At 37.6% G+C, this 22,182-nt stretch overlaps 1 protein-coding gene across 4 annotated transcripts in view; it reads left to right on the forward strand.

Annotated features, from left to right (window-relative positions):
- The window catches only part of NRG3 (neuregulin 3), a 1,197,616-nt gene that overhangs the window by 1,156,231 nt on the left and 19,203 nt on the right, over positions 1 to 22,182 (forward strand). For all 4 annotated transcript variants that reach the window (XM_043984098.1, XM_043984099.1, XM_043984100.1 and 1 more), the window contains 2 exons: positions 3,567 to 3,693; positions 17,543 to 17,670. In XM_043984098.1, coding sequence (XP_043840033.1) covers positions 3,567 to 3,693; positions 17,543 to 17,670 — 255 coding nt within the window. The remainder of the gene's footprint in view (positions 1 to 3,566; positions 3,694 to 17,542; positions 17,671 to 22,182) is intronic.

The following is a 22,182-nucleotide window of genomic DNA, read 5'->3' on the forward strand; positions in this document are numbered from 1 at the left end:
CTGAAATACTTATATGAAATTAAATATGAAAAACTGTCTCTTTTGCTGCATCATCTTCCAGATCATGTACTTGAACAATAGTTATTTCTCAAAGTTAGGTCCTGGGCCCTCTTTTTTCTCTTCCTGTGTACTACTTTACTTGGCTATCTCTTCAACTCTCATTAATTTAATTAGTTTCCATGCTGATGATTCTCAAATCTACATATCCTTCTTCACACTTTCTGATGACCTCCAATCTAATATCTCCAACTGCCTTTCAGCCATTTAAACTGATTATTCAGTAGACATCTATATCTATATCCAAAACAGAAGTCATGGTCTTTCACTCTAAACCCTCTCCCTGACCTTCCCTATTAAAGAAGTAGGAAACACTATCCTCCCAGTCCATCAGTTTCACAAAGCTGGGAATTATTCTGGACTCCTCACTCTTTCACTACCTTCCATCCCCATATGCAATCCAATCCTTGTTGCAAAGGCCTATTGATTTCACTTTTGTAACATCTCTCCAACATACCCCCTTCTCTCCTCTAACATCAAAGAAGTGACTACTTCAAAGAAGTCCGACAGAAAGGGTTAGAGGTTCATATGCTATATTCTTCTATAGCATTGGTTTAAATCCCAAATCTTCACCAATGGCTGTAATTTAATAGGAAGAGTTCTAAACTTGGTATCAGGAGAACTGAATTCCATCTTGAGCTTTGACATACTTTGCACGTGTGTTATCAGGCAAACCTTTTTACTATCATAGGTCTCAATTTCCACATCAGTTAATTCTGGGGTTAGACCAGATGATCTCTTCAACCAATTCAAATTCTAAATCTATGATCCTGTCAGCTTAGTGCCTGCACACCTTAGTTGCTTAACAAATGTTATTGATTGATTGTTGATTGAATTTTAAAGTTGGAGAAAGGAAGGGATTAAGATGTCTTTGGGACCTCCTCAGAAGCAGAAAGAAAAGATAAAAAGATATCTGAGAAAGGACTAGAGACACCCAGAATCTGAATAATATATATGACTTTAGGTGAGTGAGCAATTTCCTCACTTATAAAATGAGGGGATTGAACAAGACATCTTCTCAAACCACTTGTAACTCTCCAAGTGTGATCCTAGAAATGACTGCTTTGCATAATGATAAGGACTACCAAGATGGTGACCTTGATAACTACTTAACTGTAATGTTTTGATGTAACAGGTAGGTGGTGAATTGGTGCCCACATTCCTAATGCTATGCTAGTGCTCCTCACTAATATGTTGCATCATGGTTTCATAACACCATACTTACTGTATGATTGCTAATCCTGTTGTAGTGGCAATAACCCATTTTGTGATGAACTTTTTAATGGAAATATAATAGATTTATTTCTAACAATAAGCTATAGATTGGCTTTTGTGAAGTAGCTAGATTATTTTAAGACTAGATTAAAGCCAGAAAGAGGATAAAAGGTACTCAGAGAACTGAGAAGATAAAAGGAATGTTCCAATGGACACAACTGCATCCTATTCTCAGAATTTCATTGAACTTGTTTGATCAAGTCAAAGAATTCTATGATTCTCAATGCCATCCAAATGAAACTACTATCTGTAGCAACCAAAGATCTCTTTGCTTTGTGTCACATCGAAAATGTGAGCTGTTCTTTCATGTTGCAGGTATAAATTATGCATGTTCAATAAGACAATGAATATCTCTTAAGTACTTGCACTGTGTCAGGCCCTATGTCAAGGTCTGGGGAACGAAAAGACAAAAAGGAAACATTGCCTGCTCTTAAGGTGCTTATATTCTAATGGGGGAGGGGGATAGCAGGAATACACGATTAAGGAAATATAAAGTACATACAGGTTAACATATATATTCTTTTCTAAAGGGAGAAAGTGCTACTAGCTGGGAGTTGAGAGGGAAGGGAGGACAATCAGGAAGGCTTCCTGTGGGAGGTGGCACCTAAGCTAGGGGAGCATCTTCTAGAGTGGGTTCCTTTAGAGCACAGGCAAGATGCAACCTCTGACAGGAGGTGTTATCCCCTTAGGGACTGTTGCTAACTGCTTGGAGTCTCTACAGAAACACACAGCAGGTGACATTGGGTGGGAAGTTATTATCCCTAGACCTTTGGCCATTGTCCTGGGAAGGACAGTGGTCTACAGCACAGCTAATGCTTTCGTTTATGCTGGAACAGAGCACTCTATAAACATCGATTAAGATGGCCAACAGTGAGTGAGTCAATCAAACATTTAATAAACATCTTCTGTGTACCAAGCACTCCTACACACTGGGGATACAAAGAAAGGCCAAAACCAGCCCCTGCTCTTAAGGAGCTCACATCCTAATCTGGGAGACAATCGGTAAACAACCATGCACAAAAGAGCTATAAACTGGAGGAAAAAATCAGCAAGGGGTGGCACTAGAATGAAGGGACATCATAAAAGGATTTTTATAGAAGGTGAGATTTTAGTTGGGATTTAAAAGAAGCCAGAGAAACCAGGAGGGAGATTTAGGCCTGAGGAACAGGCCAGGTAGGTCAGCACACCAAAAAGTAGAGGAACATAAAAAGACTTGTTCCACCTCCCCATTGCAGTCAATGAAATAACCAACAAGCAAAGAATATAGATGCCAACCTTTTTTTCTTTACATAACTGGGCCTTCAGAGACTATCAGGAGTGTGCCTCCCCACCCCTGAAAATTATGATCCTTCTCTACAGATTCATGTTGCTGCTCTATTTCAGATTTCTTACACTAGATCAAAGCTTCTTGAACTGTGGGTCATGATACCATAGGAGATCGAATAACTGAATGTGGGGATCTTGAAAAATTTGGCAGTAAATGTTTGATTTGTATGCATAATTTATGTACCTATATACTCAGGGTCCCATAAAAATCTCTTGGTTGAAAAGGGGTCATTATTGGAAGAAATTAAAGTAGCCCAAGGCTAAAATTTTACCAATATATAAAGGGTATTCACCAAAAGTAGGTTGGTCAGCAAGCATTTGTTCAAGGCATTGTGCAAAGCACTGGGAATACAAAGAAGGACAAATAAACCAAAAAAAAAGAAGAAGAAGAAAAAGAAAAAAATCCCAAAGGAAACAAACCTGGACTCTGCTTTCAAGGAACTCACATTTTAAAAGGAAGATGACATTCAGACAACTATGTAGACATGAACTACAGACACTGTTAACTAGGAGATAACCTGAGAGGGAAGACATTAGGAGAAAAACTACGAAAGGCCTTTTGTAGAAGGTGGGATTTAGCATGAGTCTTGAAGTAAGTCAGAAAAGGCAGGAGACCCAAGAGCATTCAACTTTCATTCCCCACACAAACTCCATTGAATAATGGCACACCCTTCCATTCCCAAATATTTTCTGAGCTAATAGCAAACTCCAGCTCAATTAGATTCATTGCCTATGGTTCCCTAATGTGATAGGAATGATCTCTCCTTAGGAATTTAATATTGCTATCTTTAGAAAATAGTAAATGTCAGAGGTTATAAGAATGGTGTTTGCTCTGAGGAGCAAAAATTGTATGCATGGTGAATATCAATGAATATAAACAATTATTTTTCCCCCACTTCTACCTGCAGGAAACAAACTAAGCAAATCCAGGGGCAGCTGAAAGAAATGCAGAATGGTAAAAAGTACAGCCTCAATGCCTCCAGCATGATGGTCAAGTCAGAAAACATGGTGCAGAGCAGAGGTCAGCAGCAAAATGTAAGTGAGTGATCTGACCAGAGTGCCTGGGAGCCATGTGGCCCAAGTCACTGAGCTAATGGCATTCAGATTCTGGTCTTCCTGGTTCTCAAATGCACTTGAGCTCGAGCCTTCTCAGAAGTGCTGAATCTCTGTGTGTGGCTGACTGGCTGTGCATCTTAAGAGTAGACATGGGAGAAAGGGCAAAAGGAACTCAGGTGAAAGGAGCAGGATCTCCTTTTCAGATTTCAGCTGGGATAAATTGCAACTTCTAAACAGGTACTGGTGAAACCCAGGGGTTGTAGACTGTAGAGAAAATGAAGGGGTTCTTCCCTTCAGGCAGCATGGTGCACTGTAAGGAATAGCAGATTTGCAGTTAGACAATTGGTTTCAAGTCCCAGCTCTGATAGTACTAGTGTGACCCTGGGCAGTCACATAAATTTTTGGTGCCAAGTTTCATCTGTAAAATGATAGGGTTGGACTCCAGGACTTTTGAGATCCCTTCTATATTTAAAGCTGGATATGTGATCCTAGTGCCTATTCATATTTCTGTTATTAGGAATGAAGGATATATATGTATCTATGTATGTAAATATGTCTGTATGCATGCATGTATGTATATACACATGTGTGTGCTAAGTATACCAGATTTAAAATTCACAATGGATAGAGCACTGTGCCTAGTCAGGAAGACCTGAGTTCAAATCCAACCTCAGATACAAGCTGTATGACCCTGAGACCTTACTTACTTTTTTGTTTTTGTTTTTATGCGAGGCAATGAGGGTTAAGTGACTTGCCCAGGGTCACACAGCTAGTAAGTGTCAAGTGTCTGAGGCCATATTTGAACTCAGGTTCTCCTGAATCCAGGGTAAGTGCTTTATCCATTGTGCCACCTAGCTGCCCCCCAGCAACTTACTTAACATTTTTTGGCCTCGGTTTTATCAGCTACAAAATGGATATAATAATAGCATCTAATTTGTAGGTTTACTTTGAGGATCAAATGTGTTATCTGTAAAGCACTTAACACAGTGCCTAGAATTTAGTAGCCTCTTAACAAATCTTTCCTACTGTTAACCAACAATTAAAACTTCATGGGATATGTTTAAACCCTTCCTTCTGTGAGAAAATAATGGGGTTTGGGGACTCCTAGAGGCCCCCACTCAAGGGCCTCACTCCCAAGCCTTGCCTGATCTGTTTCAGAGCCAGCCCAGAGTCAATAAAGTTGGACCTGAGACTCTGAATACAGACAATAGAGGTTAAAACCACACCTATCTGAAAGCTTTTCCTCACAGAGGGTCTTTCTTCCGAACTCTGACCTCAGCACTTACTGCTCATTGACCACCCTCAAGTCCAGTAAATCAATAGATTTGAATGATGCTAGCCAATTAGCTTGGAGCAGTGTGTAAGGGCTGCCTCTCCTCAAGACCACAGGGAGCTTACGCTCTCTGACATGCTCTCTTGGCCTAGGACACTGAAGGGAGCAGACGTGCTTTGGCTCCCCTTCTGAACTTTCTGAGCCACGTGCTCCCTCTTTACTAATATTTAATATGCTTTAATAAATGCTTAATACCCAAAATTGATGCCAAAGCCTCTAATTTATAAGTGACAATTTATTAGAAACCCCAGCTTAGTTCCCTAAAATTTGGGACAGAGATAGGCACCCCCATAAAATTTCAAATGACACCCTTCTTTCCTTCTTTCCTTCCTTCCTTCCTTCCATAATGTTTGGATTACACAAATGCTCCATAATTATTATGTATATAAGTCTGTACGTCTGTATATGTATATATGCCTATATATAACTGAGAAGATTTATGTACGTATGTTATGTGAATATATTTACAGCCATTTACATAAACACATATATGTTTCTGAGAAGAACTTTTTTTTTTAATTTGTAGAAGCTGAAAAAGCATTTTATCAAGAACCAAAAGTTCACTTTTTTGCACATGGCTTCTATCTGCAGCTCCAAGCAATGTAGCTTTGATAGAGTCTCAGAAACATCAGTTATGCAAAACAGAACAAAACAATTAAAAAGAAGAGAATTCTGTTTGATAAACACAGAGGTATTTCTCTCCTTTTTACAGTTATTCTCTATCCAAGGGTACCATTTCCTCCCATTCTCTATAATGTAGCATTTTCAGCTTCTGATGAACAAAGACCCTGGAACAAAGCCACCGGTACAAACCAAGCATTTCAGTATAATAGGCAATCACCCGGATACATTAAAGCCCCTCCACATGTTTAAATCGCTCTGAATTTTTATATCATTTGTGATTCTAAGAAATCATTACCAAAAATGCCATTATGCTGTACAGAACAGATGTATTTAGATGTTGCCCACGAATGAGAATCTCCCACCAACTTTTTGCAAAACTTCATTTGGGAATAGATGAAGAGGGATGCTGCTATGGCTTAATTTTGATTTTATAATGATAGAATAGATTTGGGGTTTTAACTAAAGATTATGTCAGTAACTTCTGATTTAGGGTTAATATATTCCTCATATGAATGTCCTATATTCTTGTGTGTTGAAGTCCTCAGATATTTTGTCCTATATCTGTTGTTAGTTAATCTTAGAGAAGTGAGGCATCTGGGTATGGTTTAAAAAAAAAAGGCTGTGGGCTTAGAGTTAAGAGGCCTGGGGGGGGGGATGGTAAAAATTTTCACCAATGTTAATTGGCCGTTTTGTCACAGAGAAGTCTCTTAATCTCTTTTATCTAAGTTCTCTAAGCTGTTAGGAGGGCATACTAATAATTGCATGACATATTTTCCTATGAGGGAAACAGTGAACTTGAAAAGAAACTTTAAGAGAATTATATATTCTAGGCAATCTGTGATTCTTCCATTGGCCCTTCAGGGGCATTGATACCATCTTACTTTGGTATAGCATTTTATAATTTGGAGCACACGCTCTCATCATTTTCTTATTTATTTTCCAGGAAACAATCTTTATTTTTTAAATATGACATTTGAGTTTGAGAGAACTTAAATAAAAACAAAATAATTATTAAATGGCTCATCTGAGACTAGATACCAAGTCATCATATATTTAGAGGGTTATAGAATCTTAGATTTGAAGGGATTTCAAAGATCATTTCATTAAACCTCTTGCTTGTTCTCTAGGATGAAATCAACAATTTAACATCCAGTTTTTCCCTGTAGAATTCCAGTGCTGGGGAATTCTCTAGATCCCAAAGCTATCAATTCTATTTCAGGACAGCTTTAATTGTTCTGTAATGTATCAAGATAAAATCAACCTCCTGACAACATCTTATCCATTGCTCCTACTTATGCCCTCAGGGACCTAGCAGAACAAGTGTATTCTCTCTTCCCAATTACAACCTTTCAAACATATGACAATGGATATCATATCCACTTAATTTTTTTTCCTCTCATAGACTAAACACCCTTAGTTCCTATAACTGATCCTCATTTGGCAGAATATAACATCACTAGCACTTCCTTCTTTTCATTCACTATACTTCTATTAATGCATTCTAAATTTACCTTAATCATCTTGGGTTAGTATGTCTTAATAGTAGCTAATGTTAATGTTGCAGTCTTCCCAAACATTCAATTCTGTTTCATGTCTCTATTCATATTCCCCTATCCCCTATTTCTGTATTGATTTTTAGGGAGGATCTAAGTATCCTCCCTATGAAATTTCCCTATCATGTATCCCTATGAAATTCCAAATTTATTCCCCCAAAACCCAACATTCTGTCCTGAAAGAATCTGGTTCCTGCTTTTGACACCAACTATCCTTATGAACTTTGTATCATCTATGAATTAGATAGGCATACTGTCATTCTCCATAGTAATCTGGAAAGTAGAATGGCACCTCTCATCTAATACATGTATTTCTCTAGTAGGGAAGCAAACCTATAGTTTGTACATTTATAATGGTTCCTTGACATTGACAGAGGTACAAACATTATCTAACTGTGCATAATGTTAATAGTATTGGACTTAGAGTCAGAAGAGATGAGCTTGAGTTCCAACTCAGTTACTTACTATGTGACTTTTGTCAAGGTACTTAACCTCTTTCTACCCCAGTTTCCTATTCTACTCTTCCTTCATCAACTTTATTCCAGTGCATTTGGCCTTTAATCTCCTTGTCCATTGCTATTTTCATGACATCCTCCAAATAAATTACTTTAGCCAACAATTATATCCTATCCTTGTCAGGGAAGATAACAAACCCAAGAAGGGACTCCAAAAGAACCAATGTCTCATAGGTCTAGCATTATGGAACTGCACAAATCAGAATCAATTTGGTTACTTAGGGTGATTGGCTTTGATTAGAATTAAACTCCATGAACCTGGTCCAGATTATTCTGAAGTCCTTTAATAAAACTAAAGTCTAGTTCTGCTATTAAGATATATACCGAGGGCAGCTAGGTGGTACAGTGGATAAAGCACCGGCCCTGAATTCAGGAGAACCTGAGTTCAAATATGGCCTCAGACACTTGACACTTACTAGCTGTGTGACCCTGGGCAAGTCATTTAACCCTCATTTCCCCAGAAGAAAATGATATATACCTTAGTTAGAAACATAAATGATTCTTGTGATAATCACCAGGGACTATATTTTGCCTTTCTTGGCTTGCATAGAATGTGACACATAGTTAGTGCTTAAAGGTCTATTAACTGATTAACCAATCATGTGATCATTGCTTTAAGCATGAAAGGGACTTATGAGACCATCTAATCCAAAAACCTCATTTTAAAGATGAGGAAATGGAGACCTATGACTTCTAACTTCAGAGCCAGTGAGATTTCTACTTTACCAAGCTATCTCTCAAGACAGACAGAATTAGGAAGAACAGTAACTGAAGTATAGTGCCCTAAGGAGAGGGTACTCTTTCTAGCCCTGGTAAGATCTCCTTCCTTTTTTGTTGGTTATCACTGAAAGGTAACAATTAGAGAACTGAAGAGAAATAGAAAGGGTTATTCTGCTTCTCCTCAGGGCAAGCCCACTACTTCAGGCATGCTTAACTGAAGAAAAATTTACCTGTCTGCTCTAGGAGATGTGTAAAGGAAAGTGGGCACACCTGTGATCAGAATACTTTCCTTTTTGGGGGAAATCCAGCCAGTGTTGTGTCCAGAAGTCAAGTCTGCCTACTTGGAATTCTTTCCTGATCACAGTGTTTAACAAATGAATCTTCAATGTCAGGCATTCCCCTAAGTTCATTAAACATTCATAGGGAAGGGTTTCACTTTACAATTGTTTAACAAGATGTGGAACAGATAGTCTAGTAAAGCAACATGATATTCAGGAAGCAGTAATGATTGCTGATAGTATAAAACTGGAAAGTCTGGATTCTGACCTAAAGAAATAGGGAATTTGCCTCTATTTCCTAGACAAGTGTAGAAATCAGATAGGGGAAAGAAATGGAAGTAACTTCTATTGTATTGATGGTCATTCTCTAAGAGACTCCAATCTTCAGGTAGCAAGGGGGAATAAACTGAATAAGGCAGTTGTTTGGATTTAGAGGATGTTAACTGGGCCATATTTTTTTTAAATCATAATTTTATTCCTTGGAATATGGGAACAATGGTCTTGTGAATTATTGGAGATGCCCCTTTTTTGGGTTAGTGGAAGAATAGAAAATGAAGCATGGATAATTACTCAACAGTAACAATAGCAATAAAGGACAATCAATCATTTTGAATTTACAAAGTGGCTGCCATGTGCCAGGTGCTAAGGATAAGGTGCTTACTGTGTGACAGTCACTTTGCCAGGTACTAAGCATACAAAGATAAAATAAAATATTCCCTACTCTCAAGGACCTTGTAATATGTGACAGTGGGGAAAATACATAGATATGTGAGTGCAAATAAAAGAAATATAAAGGAAATACAAGGCAGTTAAATGAGACCCTTTAGGGAGGGAGAATACAAGCAATTGTCAGGGGGATCAGGAAGGCTTTATATAAAAGGTGTTCCTTTGGCCCTCTTGAAAGAAGTGAGAATTTTAGACTTTGAGGTCAGGAGGGAATGTAGCATAGGCTTCAGGGCAGAGGTAACAAGAAGGGAGGTAGAGTACAACAGGCATGAAACAGAAAGAAGACCTCTTTGACTGCACCTTTGACTGAAAGAGAATAATTCCTAATGTGGCTATGATAGTAGATGTAGGCTGAGTTGTAAAGGACTTTAATAATCAAATGAAGAAGTTGATTATTTTTCTAGAGACACTACGGAATCACTGAAGTTTATTGAATAAGAATGACATGGTCAGAAATGCATGAAAAGGAAATTACTTTGACAGGCAAGTGGGTGAAGGATGGTTTGGAGTAGGAAGAGAACAATTAGAAACTATTACAATAGTTCCAGGGAGAGGTGATGAGGCCTCAAACTATGGGGGCTGAGGATGTGATTAGCAAGAAAGGAATAGATGTGAAAGATGCTGTAGAGTCAGATAAGTTGGGAATTATCAAGTGATAGTCATGATGATAACATGGGTATATGGCTAGTTTTGGAATTAGGAGTTCCCAAGTTCAAGCCCTGTCTCTGACATATATTAACTATGAGACCACAGGCAAGTCACTTATTTATCAATGCCTCAGGCAATTTTTAAAGAGGGAGTTATTTAGAATTTCAGATAAATTGTCCAATCATCCTGCACTGTTGGAGGGAATTTACTCAGCTGAAGATCCACAGGTCAATGAAAACCCAGGTATGGACCTCAATCCTACTATCACTGCTATTAATAATAGTACTAAAATGTTAACAATACATGTAACACTTTTAATTTTACTAAGGATTTTCCCTACAGTAAGAAGCTAAGTAGCAAAAGTATCATTGTCCTCCCTCTTTTGCATATGAAAGCATTGAACTTCAGTGAAATAAAGGGTTTTGCCCAGGATCTTATAACTCTTAAATGTTGGAGCAAAGATTTAAATGTGAATCCTCCGAGTCTAGTATTCTGAGTTGTAGCACTTTTTGGAAACTTGGAAATTCTAAGTTCTAATATATTTCTTTAACTCATTGTATTGCATATCTATCACTCTTCAAAGGCAAAGTGCTATACTCAGAGACTGCATCATTGTGAACCTTAATGATACCACTTGTTGTAAAATAAGATTAAAAAAAAAAAACTGAGTCCCAACTTGGACCAAATAGCTTATAGATGCTTCTTTTGGGAATACAGTTGTAGTGACTCTTTAAAACATTATATAGTTATTGATTTTAGCCACCCTTTCTATTGACAAATAGGAAACATATTTAAGGAACTATTTGACACAGGTACAAATTAGTTAGTGACAAGGCAAAGGGGATGAAGTTTCAACCTATTTTCCAACATTCTTCTGGGGCAGCTAGGTGGAGCAGTGGATAGAGCACAGGCCGTGGAGTCAGGAGGACCTGAGTTCAAATCCGGCCTCATATACTTAACACTTACTAGCTGTGTGACCCTGGGCAAGTCACTTAACCCCAATTGCCTCACCAAAAAAAAAAAAAAAAAAGAAAAGAAAAAAAAGAAAACATTCTTCCTTTCCTCAATTCTTATTTACTCTCCCTTCTTCCTTCCTTCCTTCTTCTTTCCTTCCTTCCTTCCTTCCTTCCTTCCTTCCTTCCTTCCTTCCTTCCTTCCTTCCTTCCATCCTTCCTTCCTTCCTTCCTTCCTTCCTTCCTTCCTTCTCTCTCTCTGTCTCCTGTCTCTCTCTCTCTGTCTCTCTCTGTCTCTCTCTGTCTCTCTCTCATTTTTTGGCCAAGAATTCCCTATCAATTTATTATCAACACTGTCAACATTGCTCTCCAACAAAACCACAGCTATCATTTACTCTCTTCATTCCTGCTGTGAATGCCCAACAGCACTGCAGGATGCTGGGAAGGAGGGAGCAATTCCTGCCACTATTTTCCCAACATGTACCTGCTCTATCTGAACAGTCTATTGATTTCAGTGCACTGTCCACAAAACTTTAGGCTCAAGGAAGTTGACAGAACAGAGCCTCTATGAATCTATTCTGAATTTTGGAGCCCAAGACTTTGCATGTTAACTACATTTGAGTTCACCGTTTCCTGGAGCTCTCCCAGATGCAGAATCTTGAAGCCACTTACCAGATCAGCATCCACTAATGAAAACTGAGGTGCACATTTAGGACAGAAAATTATTTCTGCTTGTGACAACTATCAATAAATTGGGTATCATGAAAACATTTTTTTGAAGCATCCCTTCTTAGATCCTATACCAAATAAGGGCCAGGTAATGTTATGTGCTCTATCAAAATAAACAGGCCAGAGAGTATGTGGGAGTGTGTGTGTGTGTGTGTGTGTGTGTGTGTGTGTGTGTATGGAAGAACAAAGAATCTTTTAAGAGGAGGGCCTGAACCACACTAGTATTGCAGATCACCTGAAGGGAAAAGGAAAGGGAGGGTTTTTAATGAAAATACTGGCATGACATCAAATCTGATATCCTAGTACAAAAGTGCTTAATCAGTCAGGGAAGCTACATTGCACAGTGAATAGAGCATTGTCCCTGCAGTCAGGAGGATCTGAGTGCAAATCTTACTTAAGACACTTACACAGCTAGTAAGTGACTCTGGGCAAGTCACTTAACCCCAATTGCCTTAAAACATCCAGGGCCATCTCCAGTAATCCTGAGCTAGCCACCGGACCCAGATGGCTCTAGAGAAGAGGGTGAGGTTGGTGACCTTGCATAGGCTTCCCTCACTTAAATCCAATTCAGTGCAAGTCATGACATCATTCTTCTGTTATGGTCCTCTTCCAGAATGAAAGACAAACAATAACAGCTTAATAAATCAATAAGCAGCTATGAAACACCTACTCTGTGTCAGACACCAAACTAGATGTTGGGCATACAAAGACAATTATTGCAACACATACACATAAATGCAAATTACCCTGAGCAAAGGTTTTCAACTTTTATTTATGTGACATAGACCAGTGCTTCTTCAACTTTGTCTACTTGTGACCCCTTTCCACCTAAGAATGTTTTATGCAACCCCCAGTATATAGGTATATAGGTATATGTAACCTTTTACTGTTCCCAAAGTTTTTGAGACCCCCCCCACATTCAGTTATGCAATCCCATATAGGGTCAAGACCCACAGGTTGAAAAACTTTGAAATGGACTCCTTTAGCAGACTCATGGATCTTTTCTCAGTATAATGTTTTAATTGCATAAAATAAAATACATGGGATTTCAAAGTTAACTTATTTTGTTGAAATACAGTTATTAAAATACTTTTTTTTTAAAGTTTATAGATCCCAGGTTAAGAACTGCATTAGAGAAATCTGGGGGGACAGGCAGACACAGATACTCACAGAGACAGAGAGACATAGAAACAGAGACAGAGAGAAAACTTGTATTAGTAGAGGATCAGAAGACAAATATTGATAAAAAACCAAAAATAATAATGATAAAAGACATTTATATTGTGTGTAAGGATGGCAAAGTAATTTACACATGTTATCTCTGAACCTCACAACAACTCTGTGACACATGTGCTTTTGTTAACTCCCCATGTTAGGCAGATTGTTTATTTCTGTTCCTGTGAGGGATCCTGAAGGGAACTCTGGGTAAGGAAACTCTCTGCCAACAAACACCTGCAACTTTTCTATAACTTAGAAAGAATCCTAGGGTATTGAAAGATTTAATGTCTTGCTCAATGTGACAGCCAATATGTATCATTTTCAGGAGTTGGACAGAGGTCTGCCTGTCTCAAAGCCTGGCCTTGTGTCTACCACATTGTGCTACCATATCCATTTTACAGATGAAGAAACTGATGTTTTAAGAAGTTTAGAGATCTGCTTATTGGCACTGAGCTGGTTTGCATCTGAGACCAGTTCTGAAACAAGTCTTTCTGATGCCATGTTGTACATGTACTGATTCCTAACAACAACAAAAAAATAGTTTAAAATGTTTATTCTTTTAAAGTGAAAAAAATGCATAATTAGTGTTGCAAAATTCCAAGTGCAAGCAGATAAGTCCATCTGGTCCACATTATATTCCTTATTGCTTACTTCCATGCCCATTTTTTTTTTAAATAGCAGGCAGGTATTTAGGATGCCTGGTTACAAACCCATAATGTAAACTAATCACACAGTCAAATATATGGTCTCCATGGTCCCAGGCAAAGATCTTTTAATATATGCAAATAACTTCATGAATTTTCTACTTTTCACAGGGAAGTTTAATGTTGTTTAGGTACAATTTTCATTCCATTTATAAAGAGTAATCAATACATGTAGGTGGGCATCATGAGCTAAATTCTTAGAGTCAAGTCCCTGTCAGAATTATTTAGGTGATAATAGTATGAGTGTTGGGGCAAGGGGTGGAATGCTGTCTCAATTGACCACATTTTGCATTTGAATAGCATCTACATTCCCTTTGTACAAGATTGTCTTGTTCAAAATCTGGTCAGTGCTGCCACTTGGTGGTTGATTGAGGAGGTTCAAGGGAATCATATATGGGTCTATCTCAGGCTGCTGGGGTAAACTATCTCTTCAATCAAATAGTGTGATTGATTTTCTTCTTTTCCATTTAATTTGTAAGGTGATAAGAAAGAATATCAGAGTTGGAGATGTTAAAGATCAGCAAAAGGTGGGGCTCAGAAAGGGAAAAATAATTTTCTGGATGCTGTATTACAATAGTAAATATAAGTGAGGGAATTTAAACACATGTATTTTGACTTCCATTCCAGTGTTCTTTATACTACATCCCGCTGATTAAATTGACTACCTGGACTGGTGTATATGTTGTAGTGATGATATTTACCAGTAGATTTTAGACAATCCAGTCAAAATCGTTCTAGGAAGAGTTAGAATCTGAGGCAACAGTTTGACATTTTTGTGCCAAATCCTCTTTTAACTTAGAGAATATCTATATTACTCCATGAAGTAGGATGGAAAAACATTTCCACAATCAAAGAGTCCTTCTGTAGACCATGGGAGACAGTGTGATACACGCTTTCCATAAGTGCTGAATTTACATTAATAAGAAATGTATTAAAATTCTAGCTCTGACAGTATGATCTCAGACAAGTCATTTACTATTAGGTACCCATTATGTGCCCTGGTATTGTACCCTGACTGGTTCCTAAAGTTTATCACTGATTTGTCTTCTTTGCTGATCTGTGTGACTGATATAAATTACAGCTAATTTGGCCCATTGAAATTTCATTTTTATAGGTTTTCTGCAGTCTCTGACATCCATTAGACACAAACTGAAATGATGATAGATGTGATATGGGGAGGAAGAACATGGGTCCTTAGGATTCCTCTGTAAAGAATTACACTCTCGCGCAAGTCCTATTTAGGAATAAAAGAACAGGTTTATTGGGGCACAAGAGAAACTGGCCTGGAGGAAGGTTTAAAAAAAAAACACTTTCCTCCCCGACTAGCTTGGGGAGTGCCCTTTTATAGGGCTCAGATGGCGTGGGTAAAATGTCCCTTATTGGGTGATGGATTGCAAGTAGACTGGTGGTGGGTTGGGGTAGTTTGATGATGGGTTGTAGGCAATCTGGTGATGGGCATTAACTCCATTCTGGTGGGTCCAAGCAGTCTGCTGGTAGGCAGTTTCTTTGTCCTCTCTTGGTGCAGCCACACCTAACAGGATTACCTCATCTAGGTGGTGAGGAGGACCAGAATGCAGGGTGCTGTTCCTTGAACTTGCTCAGTTAGATCCAGTGCTGCTTATCTCTTTTGGGTGTGTCTGTCCTTTGGTTGAGCTCAAGGAGAAGCTTCCTTGGTCTCAGGGGAAAAACTCCTGGGGTTTTAAGGAACAAGTTTCTTGACCTCCCCAGGCAACTTCTGTGATAACTGGGGCCCATAATACTCCCATAACAGATGATAGACACACAGATAAGTATAGTTATGGGTATAGGTACAGGTACAGGTATAGGTATAGGTATAGGTATAGGTATAGATGTGAATAGAGGATAGACCTGGGATTCCATTGGTAATTCTAGTAAGGTGGCTTTCTCTACTAATGCAAGCTTGCACCTTTTCTACAACTCATAGTTTTAGAGATGTAGAATGCTCCATAATAAATATTTAATACCTGTTCTATCTATCTTTCTGTCTTTGAGAGTTGCCTAGAGCCCTAATGGGTTAAGAGAAGCATCCAGGCTCAGACAGCAAGTTTATGTCAGAGGTAGAATCTCAACTCAGCTTGTTCTAGCTCCCAGGTCCCCCCTCCTCCTCTATCTCTGTCTCTGTGTGTCTCTTTCTTCTTTCTCATAACTCATGTGGCCTTTCTAAAAATAAAAAAAAAAATTTACCTGCTTCGTTAAACATGTGAAATTTAATTGTCCTTCTATTCTGGAAAGAAGTTTAGGGCAAAAATTTTGTCTCCGTGATCTAAACTCATTTTCAAAGCAAATTGTTTACCTACCCCCCACCCCCATACAAGAAGAAAGGTATTTCCAGAATGACATTCCAAACCTTTGACATATCTTTTACTGAATTTCAAGTCAAAAGTCTTCCCAGTTTCATTAGACTTCCTAGGGTAATATTTTTGGTTAGGATTTTCTTTCAAAGGCCCTTTGAAAGGGGCAGCTAGGCGGTGCAGTAGATTGCACCAGCCCTGGATTCAGGAGGACCTGAGTTCAAATCCGGCCTCAGATACTTGACACTTAACTAGTTGTGTGACCCTGGGCAAGGCAAGTAAGTCACTTAACCCTCACTGCCCTGCAAAAAAAAATGTTGTGGACCTTGTAGGCATTTCAAAATTCCCTGCAGTCTGCTGGCCGATACAGCAGATGTGATCTCTTCTGGGTCAAAAAGTTCCTTTGAGATTGTTTAGTTTATCAAGTATCTCATGAGAACTGATAATGTCACAATATAAGATATAGCTGCAGTTACTAAAGATTGTGGCTTATTTTCTCTTTTGGGGGTTGTATGGAGAGTGCTTGTATTTTGTGTGTGTGTGTGTGTGTGTGTGTGTGTGTGTGTGTGTGTGTGAGAGAGAGAGAGAGAGAGAGAGAGAGAGAATGTGTTAGAGACAGACAGATACATATATAGACAGAGCAAAAAAGATACATAGAAATACAGTATGAATATTTGGGGGAGATTGATCCTATTTTAGAGATAGTACAGATATATAGCAGAGGTCCCCTTTGCAAGTTAACCTTACAGAGGACCACTGGCTGTCATATCTTTTGCTCATTCATTCTGAAAAGATGTATAAAATTTTACATATAAGGTGTTTTTCTTCGTGCTTTGAACACAGCAATGTAGCAGTTTTTCTCAGAAGGATTTTTGCAATCTGATCAAGGGTAATGGCATATTAAAATAATGATGACACAAGGGAAAGTGAGATGAATACAAAAGGCAGGACAAGGAAAAGATGCATAAGAAAGTCAATATGGGAGAGGGCACTTTGCCTTAGGAATTCAGGTAAGATTTATCAGGAGATTAACCCTTAGATTGTGTGACATGGGGGAAGTCACTTCATTGATAAAATGAAAGAGAAGAATGTGTTAGACAATCTTCAAGGTCTGGAATCCTATGATGCTGAGTTTTCTTTTCACATCTCCCCTTTGACAGAAGGGAACTAGACAGTGGATTTGACTAATATGGAAAGCCTGGGACTGACATTCCTTACAGAAAACATCTCTGTAATCATTCATGAGCTGGGAACTAGAGGGAGGAAAAACTCCAAATTGTAGACTAAAGAAACACTGTTCTTCCATAGGCTTTTCAGGAAAATCTGTGAAGTGTATGAACAAATGTATGAACAAACGAATGCTCATATTTCTCTGCCACTATCATCCTATTCATACATCTTGAGTAGAGGGCAGAAATGTTGAGAATCTCCCGGTATCAATTACTATTTTTGAAGCTTTTTACTTTCTTTTCTATCTTCCTCACTTAGTGATTTTTAAAATTCATTTTCCTACAGTATTCAAAGACAGAAAGGCACCCGGGGCGCACCTTAGAGAAAATGATGGAATCCAGTTTTACTGGCAACCAACCTTTCCCAGAAGTCCATTCTCCTGACAGAGGAAGCCAGTCCTTCAAACACCACAGGTAAAAAGAACTAAGAGCAAAATAGGAGTTGGTAACCCTCAGAGCATAAAAGTGATCAAGCAGATATTTACTCGCTTTAGTAGCATATATACCCAGTAATAGTTGCATTCCTGCTGGAGAATGAACCATGCTCCAATCCATTTATTAAGCAGATGTCCAAACATCTCCCAGCAGGTAGACCAAGAAAGTTGGTAATACTGTTCATAGATAATATCTCCTTGTGTGGAAAGCCTAAAGGAAGCATTAACAGAACCCATCAAAGTGGGAGACACAGACCAGTGAATAAAACAATTGTATTCTGAAAAACTATTAAAAAGCATAACTTTTCCCCTTCTTCTCCTGCTTTATCTCAGTTTGTGAAGTTAATGACTCATTCTCCCTTAGGCAGATGGAATCATAAACGTTCAGTCTTCCAGCATAGTCACTTTAAACAAACAGATCTTGAAATGGGACAGGAACATGACAACCTCCCCTCCTGTGCTCACCAGGGACAGTGCTATTTGAGGTAACATACTAAATGAGAGTTGGAGAGGCTGATTGGCTGACATATGCCTATTTTCTGGAGAAAACTTTCCAATACTTAGTATTTTCTGAGATAATAAATTTCAGAGTTTCAAAGGACTTTAAAGATAATCTAGTTGAAGGCCCTTATTGTACAGATTAAAAATATGACATGAATAGTTATAAATGGCTTAACTAAATACAGGAACATGGATACAACTCAAACCCACATCTATTGCATTTAAATAGGTGCTCATGGTTTGCATTCTTCTAATTTGGTTGTCATGGAAACAGTATTTTTTTTAAAAGAGCTTTGAATTATCATCCATGATGACCCTTGAAGAATATAATATCCATAATGTAGAGCTATCAAAAAAAATTTAAAAAACCAGAACCTAGTAGTAAAGAATGAAAACAATAAACTATTTTTTAAAATATTGTATTTTTCTATAAAACAATATGTTATACATCCAACTGCTGGTAACTATGACTCATTCTAGGCAATTCATGCTGGGACTCAGGTTCCTCATCAATAAAAAGACAAATTTTAATTATCTATGATTCTTTTTTTTTTTTTAGTGAGGCAATTGGGGTTAAGTGACTTGCCCAGGGTCACACAGCTAGTAAGTGTTAAGTGTCTGAGGCCGGATTTGAACTCAGGTACTCCTGACTCCAGGGCCAGTGCTCTATCCACTACACCATCTAGCTGCCCCAGTATCTATGATTCTTAACACATCAACCTAAACAAACAGAACATGGAACAGCAGAAAAAGGGTTAGCTAAGGCATCAGGAGATCTGAGTTTACTTCCCAGTCCTGCCACTTACTATGAAAACATTGAATGTCACAACTTCCCTGAACCTTGGTTTTTCTTTATATATAAAATATGAAGTTAGGACCAAATAATTTTTAAATTTTCATTTTTTTCTAAATTTATGATGCTATAATTCTTTTTCTTCTAGCATTTCTTGCCTTCAAGATTCAAATGTCCAATCAACCTGAATATGATCATCTAATTTAGTACATTGTAATTTAGAATATTCACTTTACTCATCATCAGAATAATGACATTTGCTTTACATATATAGGAAAAATGGCAGTGTGGTGTGAAATATTAAATGACTTCATGGCAACTTACTATTTCTTAGAGGAAAATGTTAAAAAAAAAAGTTACGAATATCCCAGTATTTTAGAAGCAAAATATTTTATTCAAAACAGCTTTCCTAAGATATCGAAAGGTGGGAAGTGAAGTCAGTATTATTAAAGCTACTCAAATAAAATCTCACTCATTATATTTCCTCCAGCACTATAAAATGAAGTTGCAAATCTAAAAATTGAGATTATTGCAAACAATGGATTTTTTTTCTTTCTTAAGAGTTGACAGAGCTTGGAGAACACTAGAATTTTCATTCATGGCAAATGTGCTGCCTCTTGTTTCTTAAATGACTTTTCCTAAATATACTTCAAATAAATTATACAATAAATTCTTTAAGAGAAGCTTTTGTTTGGGCTTAATCCCAAAATGCATTAGTTTAGTTGTCCCTCACATATATTTTTGTTCTGATTAATAGATGTGGTTTGATAGATAAAGAAGTGCTTTTGTAATTTTGTAATTTATAGTTTAATAGATCAAGCTTTTGTTTTGTAAGACATGCTGTACACTTCAACATTTCCATGATTGATCATCCAATTGCTGATTTATACATCCTGCAAACTGCTCCATAACTTACTAAGTGCCACTGGTTTACAAGTACTATTTGGCTGATTGATTGGTTGAAGAAAAATGATCTTTTTTCTTTTTCATCTAGGTCACTAGTTCAGTCTTTATGACTACAGGTGTAATAGGTTTGAGTCACAAATAATTAATTCCTGATTATACATCTCAAATGTGACTCATTAAAATAAGTAATTTCTGAATCACAGTTAGCAATCAGTCATAGGAATATCTTTTGAAGAAGTCTTCATTAAAAATGAGTGTTTTGGAGCAGCTAGGTAGTGCAGTGGATAAAGCACCGGCCCTGGATTCAGGAAGACCGGAGTTCAAATCTGGTCTCAGATAGTTGACACTAGCTGTGTGACCCTGGGCAAGTCACTTAACCCTCATTGCCCTGCAAAAAAAAAAAATGAGTGTTTCTCTTTTTTGGGAATGTTGAAAGAAATATTACCTCATAAAATAATAATAACAATAATACCATCATAATAATACCATAATAATCATATATTTTTCTTTAAGGATTTTATACAATGCAATTTGTTTATAGACCTTGTGATTATTGCTAAACAACCATTTACAATTAAATGAACTATAAATTTTAGGCTTTTCAGCATACAAGCTTCATTCTTTTGAATTGTTGGGATGAGGAGATGTAACATATACCAATGATATTTTCTTTGGATGGGAGAGTGGAGGTTAACATTCTTAAAAATACTGCCCATCTTATTGATGGAAATTTTAGTAAAGCAATGATAATAATAACAAATATCTTTTATATAGCATATAAAAATGAGATATTTGTAGAACACTTATCCCAGTATCTGACACATAATAAGTACTTAATAGTAAATGACTTGTCTGAGATCATATAGGCAATAACTGTCAGAGCTAGGATTTCAGTCCATTTCTTATTAATATAAATTCAGCACTTATGGAAAGAGTGTATCACACTGTCTCCCATGGTCTACAGAAGGACTCTTAGATTGTGGAAATGTTTTTTCCATCCTACTTCATGGAGTAATATAGATATTCTCTAAGTTACAAGAGGATTTGGCACAAAAATGTCAAACTGTTGCCTCAGATTCTAACCCTTCCTAGAACGATTTTGACTGGATTGTCTAAAATCTACTGGTAAATATCATCACTACAACATATACACCAGTCCAGGTAGTCAATTTAATCAGCGGGATGTAGTATAAAGAACACTGGAATGGAAGTCAAAATACATGTGTTTAAATTCCCTCACTTATATTTACTATGTAATACAGCATCCAGAAAATTATTTTTCCCTTTCTGAGCCCCAACTTTTGCTGATCTTTAACATCTCCTCCAACTCTGATATTCTTTCTTATCATCTTACAAATTGAATGGAAAAGAAGAAAATCAGCCAAACTATTTGATTGAAGAGATAATTTACCCCAGAAGCCTGAGGTAGACAGGGCTTAAAGTGAAACTCATTCAAGACTCCTCTGCCTTAATAATATTGCCAAAACATATGTATGTGTCAAAACTCTTGTAGAGTATATAATTATTGTATCTAGGAGCAGCCTGAAAGAACAACCAATGTGGATCCCACAATAGCTGAAAATTTATGGCAATGAGTTGGGAATTGTCAAGAAGAGAATGTCAATTTCAACAATTACTTTTTGTTGGTGTTTTTGTTTTTTAATATAGTTGCTGAACCAAGTGCAAATTTCCAGACAAATCCCTGCAGGGCTCTCAGTGTTTACTTATTATTGGTCTTTAATAATAAGACTCATTTATTTCTCCCTGAGCAAACTGCATCAGAAGGCAAAATGACATGAATTTAGTGGATGGGCCTTGGTGGGTATTTTGTAAAAAACAAAACAAAACAAACAAAAAACCTACTTCAGCATTCAGCAGGGTTTTACTTATTTTATTTTATTTTATTTTATTTGTGCTTTAAAAATTATGCAAGAGGGGGCAGCTAGGTTGTGTAGTGGATAAAGCACCGGCCCTGGATTCAGGAGGACCTGAGTTCAAATCTGACCTCAGACACTTGAAACCTACTAGCTGTGAGACCCTAGGCAAGTCACTTGACCCTCATTGCCCTGAAAAAAAAAAAGCAAGAAATCATGGGAAGCTTCTGCCTCTCCACTTCTCTAAGTATAAACCATACTAAGTAACACCTTCTTTCTAATATCAAATGTTTCCCACCATGATGGCAAATATTCTGAAGGATTTCAAGAACTCTTAGACTCGGCCATCTACTCTGCTGCTGAATTATCAGGGCAGCTGACCTTTCCAGTTTTCTTGCAGCTAAACATCCCTTTCTGT

This window comes from Dromiciops gliroides, chromosome 2 (assembly GCF_019393635.1).
Source record: "Dromiciops gliroides isolate mDroGli1 chromosome 2, mDroGli1.pri, whole genome shotgun sequence".
Classification (NCBI taxonomy): Eukaryota; Metazoa; Chordata; class Mammalia; order Microbiotheria; family Microbiotheriidae; genus Dromiciops; species Dromiciops gliroides.